The sequence below is a fragment of the Prinia subflava genome, chromosome 11, assembly GCF_021018805.1.
Source record: "Prinia subflava isolate CZ2003 ecotype Zambia chromosome 11, Cam_Psub_1.2, whole genome shotgun sequence".
NCBI classification, from domain to species: domain Eukaryota; kingdom Metazoa; phylum Chordata; class Aves; order Passeriformes; family Cisticolidae; genus Prinia; species Prinia subflava.
The window spans coordinates 6,682,433-6,695,338 of NC_086257.1; the positions used below are offsets into that span (position 1 = coordinate 6,682,433).

The 12,906-nt window shown below is 45.5% G+C and overlaps 1 protein-coding gene across 1 annotated transcript in view; it reads left to right on the plus strand.

Annotated features, from left to right (window-relative positions):
• The first annotated feature begins 218 nt into the window (after positions 1–218).
• Positions 219–12,906, plus strand: part of INPP5D (inositol polyphosphate-5-phosphatase D) — a 55,646-nt gene continuing 42,958 nt past the window's right edge. The window contains exons 1-2 of the mRNA XM_063408156.1: positions 219–456; positions 5,296–5,359. Of these exons, the coding sequence (XP_063264226.1) occupies positions 323–456; positions 5,296–5,359 (198 nt within the window). The 5' untranslated portion in view covers positions 219–322. The remainder of the gene's footprint in view (positions 457–5,295; positions 5,360–12,906) is intronic.

Here is a 12,906-nt window from a genome sequence, read left to right on the forward strand (position 1 = left end):
CTTGGGGGACTGACTCTATGAGGAATCAGAAGAGATCACCAGCTGGGACTTTTGGACACAAAGCAGGAGGGAAAGGCTGGGAACACGAGCTTGCTACTTCAGTGGTAGCATGAAAAGGGAGAATGGGGGCTGCAGGGATATGTCACACTCCCTCTCTGAGCTGTTTGAGTTGAGGAAGTTGTCCGTGGCTGAGTTTCCTTTCCCTCTCTGTGCTATTGAAACAGGAAGCTGCTGAGCTGAAGCTGGCTGATCGTTACACACAGACACACAGGCGGCTCTGGCAGCTCCTGTGTTGGCATTCAGGTTTCCTCCAGCTCCAGCAATGGATCAGTGCTGGTACCACGGCAACATCACTCGCTCTAGAGCTGAAGACCTGCTCTCCAAAGTGGGCAAGGACGGCAGCTTCCTCGTGCGGGCCAGTGAGTCAATTGCTTCGGCATATGCCCTCTGCGTGCTGTAAGTACAGCGTTCACCGCGCCCTCAGCCCACGCTGCTGCCCTGCTGGGCAGGGGTCACCCCTGCCTCGCCCCAGCACCGAGGCACACAGGTGCTGTGCTCACTGGGAACGTGCAGCCCTCATCAGAACACAGCCAGCTTCACCAGACTGGGCCATGGGGTGGGGAATAAACCCATAGTTGTGCACTGCTGTACTCTTCATGCTGCTCTTGCCCCTGATTCAAAAGGAGAGAATGGTCAAAGGCACTGCTGCTGTGCTCTGAGAGAAAATAACCTCTTGAACTTCTGGAGTGTCTTAACAACTTGGGGCGAGTATTTATACTTAGTGACCCAAGTCCCAAGCCTGGGACCTCCCAGGCAACTTTTTTGCTCTGGTTCAGTGTATGTTTGAGCTCCCTGCTTGTATTATGTTACATTCAGCAAAAAGCTTGCAATAGTTCCTGGAGCTGTGCATAGAATACCCAGCACAGCAGTGATTCCACCTGCATCATTAATGTGGCTCATGGGGTAAACATTTCATGTGGGAAATAGGGAGAGAAGTCCTGGCAGCCCTGATCCCCCCATTCTGGGTTAGGACAGGGACCAGAGAGCAAGGCCTCCTGCCCTGGGTTTGTGAGGTTTTTTATCTGGAGGTAGGACAGGAGGGGTGAGAGGAGTCAATAGGTAAAATCTGAGACATTTGACTTTGTCTTACAGAGAGATCAGACAGTTGCTCCTTGCTTAGGAGAGATCAAGAGAACACTTGTGGAACTCTATCAGATCCTCTTTGCTGCCATTTTGCAGCAGATCAATGAAACTCATTTCATCTTTACCACACATTACATTACAAGCAGGTTTCTCATTTTCTGTCTGAAAGTATATTTCTTGTAGTGGTGAAGGTGGTGCTGCTGTTTATAACTCTGGGCTAACTGCTTGTGTCTGAGGTCAGATTCTGGTGACAGCAGTGTCTGCTGCCGAGCAGCATGGGGCTGGGTAGCTGCCCCGTGGGCGCAGGTGTTGGACTGCCGGGGAGGGTGGCTGGGGAGGAGGTCTTCACAAGGTGCAGAGAGCCTCAATGCCTGCCTGTTAAGATGCTTGTAACAACACAGGGAAGAGTTTTGTATTTTTGGAGGGAGCAGAGAAAGAAGGGCAGCTGCAGAGGAATAGCCAGTAGTAGCAGGAGGGAGGAGAGACAATCCTTAACAGGGCTGAGGGCACAAGTGGTCAGGCAGGGAACAATTTACTAGAACAGACTGTTGCTTCCATGGAGCAATTTTGGTATTACCCCATTGCTTTGACTTGTAACCAGTATATATACAAAATATTTTCATCGACTGATGGTGGGAATTATAGAAAGGGAAGGTGATGCAAAAATGTCTATTAACATGTATTTGCATAAGTTTTTCCATTGTAAATGTTTATGCAGTCGGCTTTGAAAGCATTTTGTGACTTGAGAGACACGGGATCAGGAAATAGAAACAATATAATGACCATGATTTTCTGAAACGGGAGCCAAAGGTTATATTCTTAAATGTTGAGGTAGCTAATATGGACAGCTTGATTAAAGAACTGGGGAGCACCCAGCCTTGGCAGCCAAGAGCATCTGGATCAGAGGTGCGAAGGGCTGGCATTAATTACAGTCTGGAAAATGTCACACAGACTGCTGACAAACGATCTGACAAACTTTCAGCTTATGCTGGTTTGCAGTTAGTTTGTGGAGAGGTGGTGAATAAATCTTTCCCTATGAATGTTGACTCCAAAAAAAGGGCACCTTTGCTGCAGCTGAAAACTTTCTCAGAGATGTATCAGTTTCAGCTGTGCTATTGACTGGGAGGTGTTTGAAGTTTGAGCTCTTCAGTTACTTCTGTTTAAAAAATAGAGAGGCTGGAGACAGAAAAATGGGAGAGTGGGGAATTGAAAGGCTGACTGCAAATTATTTCCACAAAAGAGAATTATGTTGAAAAGGAGCAGGTGTCAACTGTGTATACATATGGAAAACAAAAAAAATATGAAATTTGCTCTGAAAAAGAAATGTCATATTCTACAAAGCTGTAATATTTATTGTGCAGATCAATAAAGATCCAGCAAAGCATTTATTATTATAATATCATAGATTGAAATAATAATTTCTTTGAAGAGCTGCTTTAGAAAAACAGGGTTTGTATAAATATAGACAAGTAGGGGAGGTGTATTTGGAGAGTCTTTTAAGAATGCCTTGCCTCCTTCTCTGAAATTTAGAGCAGCAGCATTTAGAGAGTGAAAGGCTGGGGAATGCTCCTCCCCCTGCACGGCTTTCCCCTCTTCTGGTCACACTGCCCCATAAAAGGCAAGAAGCAAAGCGCTTTTCCTCCTCCTTTCTCTGTGCCTAAATCATTTGATCTGACAGTTTATTGACAAGAAACGGGGTCTTTTACTCACCTGGAGGGGAATGCTTGAATTCTGAAATCCAAAAGAACCTGCTTAGTGTTCCCTGCACCTTAACTGGTACCATTTCTCCAGGAGATCTTCTGTTAGCAGTTCATTCACAAATGACTTCAGGACTAACAACGCTTTTAGAGGTGACACTCAAGGACAAGCTGCAGCTTTGGGACCCCTCTAAGGAGACCCTGCCTGTGAGATGCCCTTTCCAATGCTGTGTCTCTCTCATGGTGCACTAGGCTTAGCATTGGCACTAGGCTTAGCATTGGCACTAGGCTTAGCACTTGGCACTAGGCTTAGCACAGCAGCCCTGTTTAGAGCTCCAGACACTGCCAATATGCACATCATCAGCTGTGCCTAAAAACATAACTGCAGAGGAAGGAGAAAATGCCCGCCTTGTCACATTGCTACCTCCTCTGGTTGGTTGAGAGGACAGAGAGATGACAAATATTTGGAGACTTGTTTAAACTGAGGCTGGTGTTTTATTTACTCTCCACATGAACAGCGTGAACAATGGCTGAGCAATTCAGAACTCAACTCAACTTTTACGGAGGACCTAGAACGTGGTGGTAACTGGGACCACATAACTTGACAGTCAGGATGCCGAGGAGAGGAAGCCTAAGGGTGAAAATGGAGTAAGAGTCTGGTCTCCTCCACCCACGCACACTAAAGTAGGGGACTGGCAAGGAGGATTCCTGCTTTTGATCCTAGGAGTGCTCCTCCCTTCTCCTGACTCACCCAACCACCCTTCTTTCATTGTTACACTGATTTTACTTGTCCTCAGCTTAAACCTCTTCACAAGCCTTGTGCCAGCAGCCTTGCACAGTCTGTGTGATGGGGCACTTTTTGTATGAGGGTCCTCTTGTGAGTGAGAGCCATTGGGCTGCCTCACTTATCAGGTCCATAATCTCCACACACAAATTGTCTCTGCTGCGTGAGTAATTCTGCTTAGCCCTATTTTTATTATCAACAGGAGTCAATGGTGTAAGAGAGCTGCACTGACACATAAAAACAAACCCCATACCCTTCCTTGGGGCATAACCTGGCACTGATTGCCCTGGTATTGGTGCAATTAACAGTGCTGTAGGTGCTTTACCGTTGAGGATCATGTCTGTGACTTCCAGCTCTGTACCAGATGTGTGAATAAATAGATGCCTGAAAAACAAGCTCTTGAAACAGCTTGAATTCTTCTGCATCCTTTGCATTAATGCTAGTATAAGACACACATTCATGTGCATACATGACCCAATCCTTCAGACATCCTGAAAAAACTCAGCTATGATCTACAAGGAATTTATTTTAATTTCCAATGTCTCTTTGTGACTCCTTGTATAAGGCTGCCTGAAATCCTGGCAGTCTCCTCTCTCCTCTGTGGAATGATTCTGAATAGACTCGCATCACAACTCTAAGAGATATTTGGATGCTTATTGATTTGCCTGATCTCCCTAGCTAGGGGGCTGGCCTCAGCCCACATTTTGTGACAAATCCACAGGTACTGCAGTGTTTCTGTTATAACCAAGGAATATCTGAGTGTAGATTCTGTTCTTTCTTTTGAGAAGGAAGGGGTTGAACCAGCACCTTTTGCTGGCTCAAAGCAGTATTGTATCTATTAAGTGCTTTGCAGATGACTTAATAGATTTGATTAATCTGTAGTTGTGAGAAAGGTAAAAATATATTGTCTACTCAATACTTCTTGGGTGAGCTGCACAAAGCCCAGCAGCTGCTGAGGAAGGTCAAGCTTCCAGCACTGTTCAGGCTTCCCTTGGTCTCCCGTGCATTGGTGTGACCCTTCACTGAACACAAGACTCCTCCATCCCCCCTCAAATAAGAATCTAATTGAATTTAGCTGGGACAAAATATTCGTTGTGGGTGCTTTACAGATGCACATGTACATTGTATATCCACACAGGATGGTGAGATGGGTTTTTATTTAGGCTGTTGTTTAGGATTTGTGGATGAAAATGTGCCTAGCAATCAGCTGTTGTACTGTGATTTAGCTGAAATATGTTAAATCAATACAAGTCAGTGCAGTTCAGTTTACTCATTTATTGCTGATTTTGGCTCTTTGCCTTTTGGATTTCTGCTCTTTCATTTCTTCCTGAGACTCCTGCTCTACTGACAGCTAGAGCCACTTGGTGTTTTCTCTCTTTCGGGCCAGAAGAAGAGGGGGATAACTCCCTCTGAGCTAATGCTGATATCACTTTCTGCAGTGACATCTGCAAGCAGATGTTCCTGTTTCAGTGACCAGGAACACATCAGGTTTGTGTTAGGTCCCCAGACTCCAGAGAAAGAAAGTAAGAAAGAGAAATGGTTTAAAACCCTTGTGCATGAAGCAGTCTATGTGTCTCAGGATTTTCCAATGTCTTTTCTCATGGGGAAGGATGCCATAGTGAGATTCCCTACTGAACATGGTCTAACCATATCACCTATGGTCTGTTCCAGGTACCGAAATTGTGTTTATACCTACAGAATTCTGCCAGATAAAGAAAATAAGCTAATTGTCCAGGTAAGCCTTCTCTCTACTATTTGGTCCCACAAAAAATGTACTTGAAAACTGCTGGCTTTCAAAGTAATTCTAACACTAACAGAAAAAAAAAAATATAAGGAATTAAACTAATGTCAGTCCAGCACAGTGCAGGTCTCCACTGGTGTGGAGATTTCAGTCTCTGGTCCAGTCCATGGCTGTGGCCATCACCACACTCTTTAACATGCCTTCAATTCTGTGGCACAGCCAAGTGTTATGTAACTGAGAAGCTCAGCGTGTGGAATAACTATTCCTCTGAAGCCAACTTCTTATCAATACATCATAGATCACTTCAATTCAAAATTGCAGCACAGTTGCAGCACCCAGAGAATGTAAATTGAGTTCTGGTCTCAAGATCCAGAAAGTACCAAGATTGAGGGCCAAGAAAGTACCAAGAGTTTCAGATGTTCTGTTTATTCCCGTTTTAATTTAGAAGCCTAAATGAACCACTTCCGCTTGCGATGCCACCTCTCAGCCCCTTTATTTTTTAATATAAATAATGAAACTTGGGATGGGGAGGAAGGCGTGGTCTCCTACAGCCCTAAGAATTGGGCATGAGTTTAATGGGCACAGTGGGGGCTGCAGCCAACCCATGCTCTTGGCACAGTCAGTGCTGCATGGGCATTCCCTGCTAAATGGAATAGAAATGCCCATGCCACCCAGTCTGCCTTGCTAGTCAGAGTGATTCTACAATAATTCCTTCCCATTTCAGATGACAACTATCTTCCCATACTAGAAATCAGATTTCTACCAATTTCATGAGCAGCTTGTATGTCTCTCATGCACCTGCACCATGTTAGTTGTGTATTTCCTCACATGCTTTGGGGTTATCAGTGTTTCTTTGAGATCTCCACCAAGAGGCAGCATATCTGAAACTAGTATCATGAGTTAGTGAGAACAGCTGCATGCTGGCAGCTTGCTTTCAGCTGTGGGCTTTTAAAGAATGGTGGATTGTGTGTCCTGGATGCGCAGCTTGGCTCCTTCAAGACGCACCTTTGGGCAGCTCAGGCTGTTCTCAGGAGCCCCACTCAGATGCAGCTCTGCACAGACACAGCTGTATTGCCTCCAAGGCTAATTCCAGGCTCTTGGCACTGTGCTCCAGAGGACTGTGTGCCCGGGGCCAGGCACCATGGCCCTGTTGGCCTTGACAGCTGGATTCCCCAGAGCCATTGAGATTCCTCTGCCCCACTTGCACTTCTGTTTCTGAGGAGGAACTGGCAGCAGGAGTCTGTGCTGGACTTGACGTGGGTCTGTAGTGTTACTTATGGCATGTCACCAGAGTTCACCTCTCTTCATGGAGCACTGGGTGACACTGTGCAGAGGAACTTGTGCAGGCTCAGCCCGATACAATTCTGGGACCAGCACCCAGCTGGAACCAATAACTTGCCATTCCCACCTGGCTCCACACACTGTGCTGTAGGCTCTTTGTAGTGATACTTGATATCCCCCCATCTTCTGATATATCCCAGCCATTCTGTCCTAAAGAGTGTGTTTGGGTGCATTGTGCTGGTGTGATGTGGTGGTGGTAAGAGCTCAGAAGAGCTCAGGTGTTTATCTTTGACAGTACCCAGAGCAGCTCCAGAGATCAGGGCCTTGCTGTGCCAGAGAGCTCACAGATGGAGCCCCACAGGCAGGGAGAATGTTGAGGGACACCTGAGGCCCAGGCAATGGGCACAAATATCTATGTCCCACACCAGCTCTGTGGCAGGGCCTGCATGGGACCTTGGCACTGCTAATGGTGTTCTTTCTCTTTGCACTGACAGCAATATGATGAAGGGAACTTGTGGAACCCTAATTCTGAATAACTTTGGGGTATGAGTTTAACAGCTGCTTTGTCTTGTGGATAACAAGCACAGAAATGATCCTATGTTGGGTTTTCTCCTGTGGGAGAGGAAGAAAGGCAAGCCAGAGGGTATCTGCAAAGACAGACACACAGCCCCACACTTTGTCCCTCTGTTCCCTGTCCCCTTCTTGTCCCTCAGCTGCCCTGCTGGCAGACCATGTGAGAAACACTGGACATGCAACAGGACACAGATGCCATGAGTGACAGGAGAGTTTGAAACCTGAGCAGAGAGCAGTGCACCTGTGTGCAGCCACTCTCTGGAGTGAAGGTCTGTGCAGGGAGTTCTGTGTATTACAACCCAGGAAGATGCAAGTCACAATTCCCAGTTTGTACTGGATCCATGGTTGTTTCTACTGTGGCAAAGGACCGGTTTTCATGTGCAACTCTTGTCTGCAGAGTTGTACAGTGCTCAGAGCACTGCAGCCATAAGAAATCTGTGTTTCTCTCTGCTGTAGCAATGGGCAGCTCTCATGCTGGATTAAGGTTTATGAACAAGAAATTTGTACGGTTCTCTTGGGCCCCATGTTGTGACTGTGAGGGATTTTTCTTGTTCCTGTGTCACAGAATGCAGAGGGACTGGAGTGGAGAACCTTTGTAATCTGGGTTGCCAGGAGCTGTAGGTTGAATATCAGGAGTAGGCTAAATAAAGTGTGTTGTTAACTTCATGTTTTGAAGACACAACACTTCCTGCTTTGTGCTGTGTTACTCCAGTTCTTGGTACAGTGTTCCAGCTAGGTCAGGCTTTTTTTTGGTCATTTGTCTATTGATTTTTGGATAAAACAAAAACTACTTCATGTGTCTTAAAAGATCAGCTTTTTGAAAAGATTACTTTTTTGCAAGGATGTAAAAGCTGTTGAATAGGATGGAATGTGGCCATTTTTAAAAATCCAATTAAAAAACGAAAGGGAGTATTAATCCTACGGAACTAGATCAGGTGTTAAATTAATACAGCAATCAGTAGATGCTTCTCATTTCTGGGTTTATAAAAATTATATAAGAAAGATTTAATACTCAATCTTGAGATTAACCTGTATTTGTTCCAAATATGAATCCTGATTATCAAAGTGACTTTTTTTTTCACCCGCATAGTGCTTCTTCCTAAAAAAAGGGCTGTGTTCCTGCCCAGATCTGGGCTGTTGTCTTCAGGAATTTTTTTTGATCTGTCATATCACAGCTACATACACAGCACATGACAGCTCTCCCTCTGCCACTCTGTGGAGGTTTTTCACCCTTAAAGCTGCAAGTTGCAACCTTTTTTTTGTTAAGTCTTGTAGAGTACATTTCAATTTTCTTGAGTCTGGTCCCACCCTAGTGGAAAGATAGTGTCTTTCTTTTTTTTTTTTTTTTATGGTTAAACTAACTGTTCAAGGACAGGTGGCAGAAAGGGAAGTACATATTTTTGCATGCAAAGGTGCACTTCTGCATTCAGGCTGAAGAAAAAAATATTAGCATATGTCCTTCCAGCATTTTGTGGCGTGGTTTGTGATCTGCCATTGGTATTCTACATCTGCAGCACCTCTACAGCAGTTAGAATGGTCAGGAATCTCTCTTGCCATATCTGGAATTCATCTGGTGTCCTCCCAAAGCATACTGAGCTGTAGAGGTCACTGAATCAGGCTGTTTTCTTTAAACGCAAATAGATTTTTTGCCTTTCTTTTCTGATTAATTTTCTCCTTTCATTACTTGAGACTCCAGAATATATGAAAGCATGGCGTGGAGGAATCAAACTTGCATCTTTCTGATGAAAACATTTAAGGAAGGAGGGTAGGGGTAATGAAAACCCCTTGAAAAGCAGGATCTCTAACACCAAGTAGAGATCTTCAGGCTGAGTCATCAAGATAGTCATCAAGATACTCCTTTTAGTTTACAAACTCTTGCTGTAATAAGAGAGAACAGGAAGAGAGCAATAAATACAGTTGCCCAGAGATCCAGGAACTGGGGCAGGAGGCTGGAAATAACTGCCCCTGAGTGAGCTCAGCTGCTGCCTGCCTGTGGGCAAGGCACAGCTGGGGTACTTCACTTTCTTCTCTGTGAAAACAAGTGATTTTCCATTGCTCCAATGGGGAGACATAATTAATGTGTAGTTATTGAATGTTTGGAGATTAGCTAAATGTAATCATGTCTGTGCAAAGCGGGGTGAAGCAGAAAAGGAGTCCTTGGGCATCACAAGATCAAACTAAACACCAGAGACAAACTGAAGACACTAAAATTGCCTTTCTTAACTAGGCATCTATGGTCAGTTCTTGCCACCCAGATTCACAGAAGATATAACTTTCCTGTGCTGTCACTGAAAGCATCTCATTTATTTAACTGGCTGAGGTGTCAACATGACCCTCATGAGTGACCCCTCTGCATTCCTTATGACCTTAGCATCCCCTCAACAAATGGGGAACTTGGCCCAGTTGAGGATTGGGTTACTGAAAATAATTTTAAACATCCGTCCCTGGCTGCCCTTACCAGGGTCAGAGGATGTGTGTGATACATAAGTAATCATCCCCCTCATTTTGGATGTGCAGTCAAAGGTGTCACATAGTCAAAGCTGAGTTGTGGTCAGTGGGAAAGAAATCAGTTTCTCATCTGGGTGAGCTAAACTGTCCTTGGCAGGCTCTGTCTCTGTTGCCTAAAGATAACCCCCTTAAACTGCCAACCTTGGCAGGCTGCAAGGTGTCAGGCGAGGATATTCCCAGTACAACCAACTCTAGTTCCACATGAGAAGGGGCTGAGGTCAAGACCTGCTGTTGAAAACCTGTTGCCTACTGCTTTACCCTCTATTACCTTTATATACTTCACTTTCAAGGGGTCACTGCCAAGAATATAACCTGCCTCATGAGTGAGGATGCTTGAAAGAGGTTCTGAGAAGACACTGGTCTTGGCTGGTCAGTGAATATGGATTGGAACAGGGTAGGGTGGATTATGATGTCCTTGGATTTCTGGTGCATCTCAAACAGGAGTTCTCAGCTCATGTTATCTGCTAGTGCAGTGAAATCAATCATTTCTCAGGGGCAGCTGGATTGAATCTTATGTTCTGCTTGTAGTCTGCCAGATAACACTTCATAGGTAATTTGCAGGATCAAGCACTGGCCTCGTGCCACTGTTTGTGAAGGCTAGGGGAGATATCTTGATGGACAGATGGCACCACTGCACAAACAGGGCTGGCCAAAGAGGTCCTTTGTACAAGCTGCTAAGAGAGTAGTTGCAGGAGCAGCTTTGGCTTGTGGATAAAGGTAGAGTCTCCTTAAGACACTGGGACACCTGCAAACCAGCCTTTAGGTAGCACGTGCAACCTCACCTTGAGTCCTGTGGGCAGTTTCAGATACCACAATATAAAAAAACCATGAAACTATTCGAGAGTGCCCAGAGGAGGCCATGAAGATGGTGAAGGGTCTGGAGGGGCCATATGAGGTATGGCTGAGGGCACTTGGTCTGTGTGGCTTGAGCAGAGGAGACTGCGTGGAGACTCGTCGCAGTTACAACTTCCTTGTGAGGGGAAGAGCGGGGGCAGGTACTGATCTCTTCACTATGGTGACCAGGACCCAAGGGAACAGCTAGAGCTGTGCCAGGGGAAGATCAGGCTGGATATCAGGGAAATGTTCTTCCCCCAGAGGGTGGTGGGGCACTGAACAGGCTCCCTGGGGAATGGTGACAACCCCAAGGCTGCCGGAGCTCCAGAAGCATTTACACAATGCTCCCAGGATAGGGTGTTTGTGCAGGGCCAGGAGTTGGACCAGCTCAGCATATGCCATACTTCTCTGGGTCTATTATATATATATAATATAAATATACTTTTATTGTAATATATAATGTGCTGTATCCTGTGCTGTGTGGCAGTCTGGCCTCAGCCTGAGGAAGGTGCAGCCTCATACTTTCCTGTGGGCATGACCTGGTGCTTGACCAAGTTTGTTTTTTTTCAAGTCTGCTCCTTCCATTCATACATCTAGGTGAACTCTTTCTTTAAGCCAGGTCCTGTCTTGAAATGTTGAGGGGCTGCTAAGGACAGAGGCTCCAGCCTCCTACAGTGCCTTAAATGCTGCTTATATCTTTTGTATTCCCTGGAGGAGAGGGCAGAAATTGAGCTTGCCTGGAGCAGAAGTAGGAACCACTTTATATTTTTGAGCAAAATGGAATTTTGTTTTTAGAAAAAGTGCTTTCACATGAAATGTTTCATTTTGATTCTGAACTTTTCAGAAGTGATCATGGTGTTGCCAGGATCTTGAAGACAGTGTTGTTTCACATGGAAAAACTGGATCACCCTTTTGAAAATGTCCAGATAGGCAATTCTGAACTTGACACCTGCCTTCATTTGAAAGACAGATGTCTGCCAAGGAAGGTGGGAACCTCCCTTAGAATTGAAAATGTGATCCCCCTTCCCTCCAAAGTATTATAACTTTGAAATTATGGGTCTTTCAGGCAAAGATATGGGAAAAGGAATAACAGTTCTTTACTAGAATGTGTGTGTATATATATAATATATGTATAAAACAAGAGAAATTAAGAACAACAACAGCAGCAACAACAAACAAACCAGGGACCGGTCCCAGCCCTCTCTCAGTGCCAAGCGCGTTCCCCTTGGGTGCAGTTCCGGGCGCGGCCGCCAGGGGCGCCGCTGGCTCCCGGCCGGGCAGGGCTGGGAGAGGCTCCCTCTGGAGAGGGGGAGGGGGTCAGGGTCTCGGGTTTTCCCCTGAGGCACCCGAGTAGATGGTGAGAGTCCTTCCCAGTGAGATCGGGTGTTAATAAGGTCCCAGTCCTACAGCCGCTGTGACCAGCAGCGGTAATGCTTCCTCCTTACCAGCGGACCATGGTAAGGAGGAAGCAGTAAAGGACAGAACTCCATGGTGGCCACAAATTCTCCCCAGAGCAACAGCAGCATGGTGAGCAAGCAGATGCTGAGCTCAGCCCCTCACCTCCCAGCCAAATCTTGCGGCATTTCTGCACTTCCAAAGAGAAAGCCCCTAAGCTAACGGACTGCAGCCAGCTGCACACTTCCCCCTCTTCCATGGCTACATCTTTCGTCTTTCTTAAGTATCATCATTATCATCTCTTAGGCAATCAATGGGAGAAAATTCCTTGAAAGAGAGGAATAAAACCTGAAAAATCCTAACCTGACACATCACCTTTTTTTACCTTAGGGTGTTGAACCATGACTACGCCTTGCATAGCACATGCTCGAAGCCTCTTCATGTTTTTAATAACTTTTTTTTTTCCTTTGGGCAAAACTGTGACCAACTTCAGAGTTTTGTGGATTACCTTGTTGTGAGAAGGGATCATGAAAAGCAGCCTCTTCTCACGCTGTACAAGAGACTGTATTACAGTAAGAAAACCATTAGTGTTTTTAGTTACAGCCTGTCTCTTTCTTTCCTCTTCCCCTCCCTGGGCTGTCCTAGCTGCCCAGCTCTTTGACAGAAGGCAGCAGTGTGTGTGCATTTTCCTGCTCCATGGGGAAACATGGGAAATGTTCACTTTGCAATCATAGTGCCAGATCATCATTCCTGTGTACATGAGCACTTCTTGCATTTGTGCTGAAATTCACTACTTTAAAACATTACTTACATTTATACTTAGTACCTGTTGCAAAGGGAGAGGGCTGACCCTTTTTACTTGTGGGTTTTGCTAACTTCAGTGAAAATTATAGATGCCCTGGCAGCACTGTTTCACAGTGAGTGATCATATAGCTATATTTTTTTCCCCT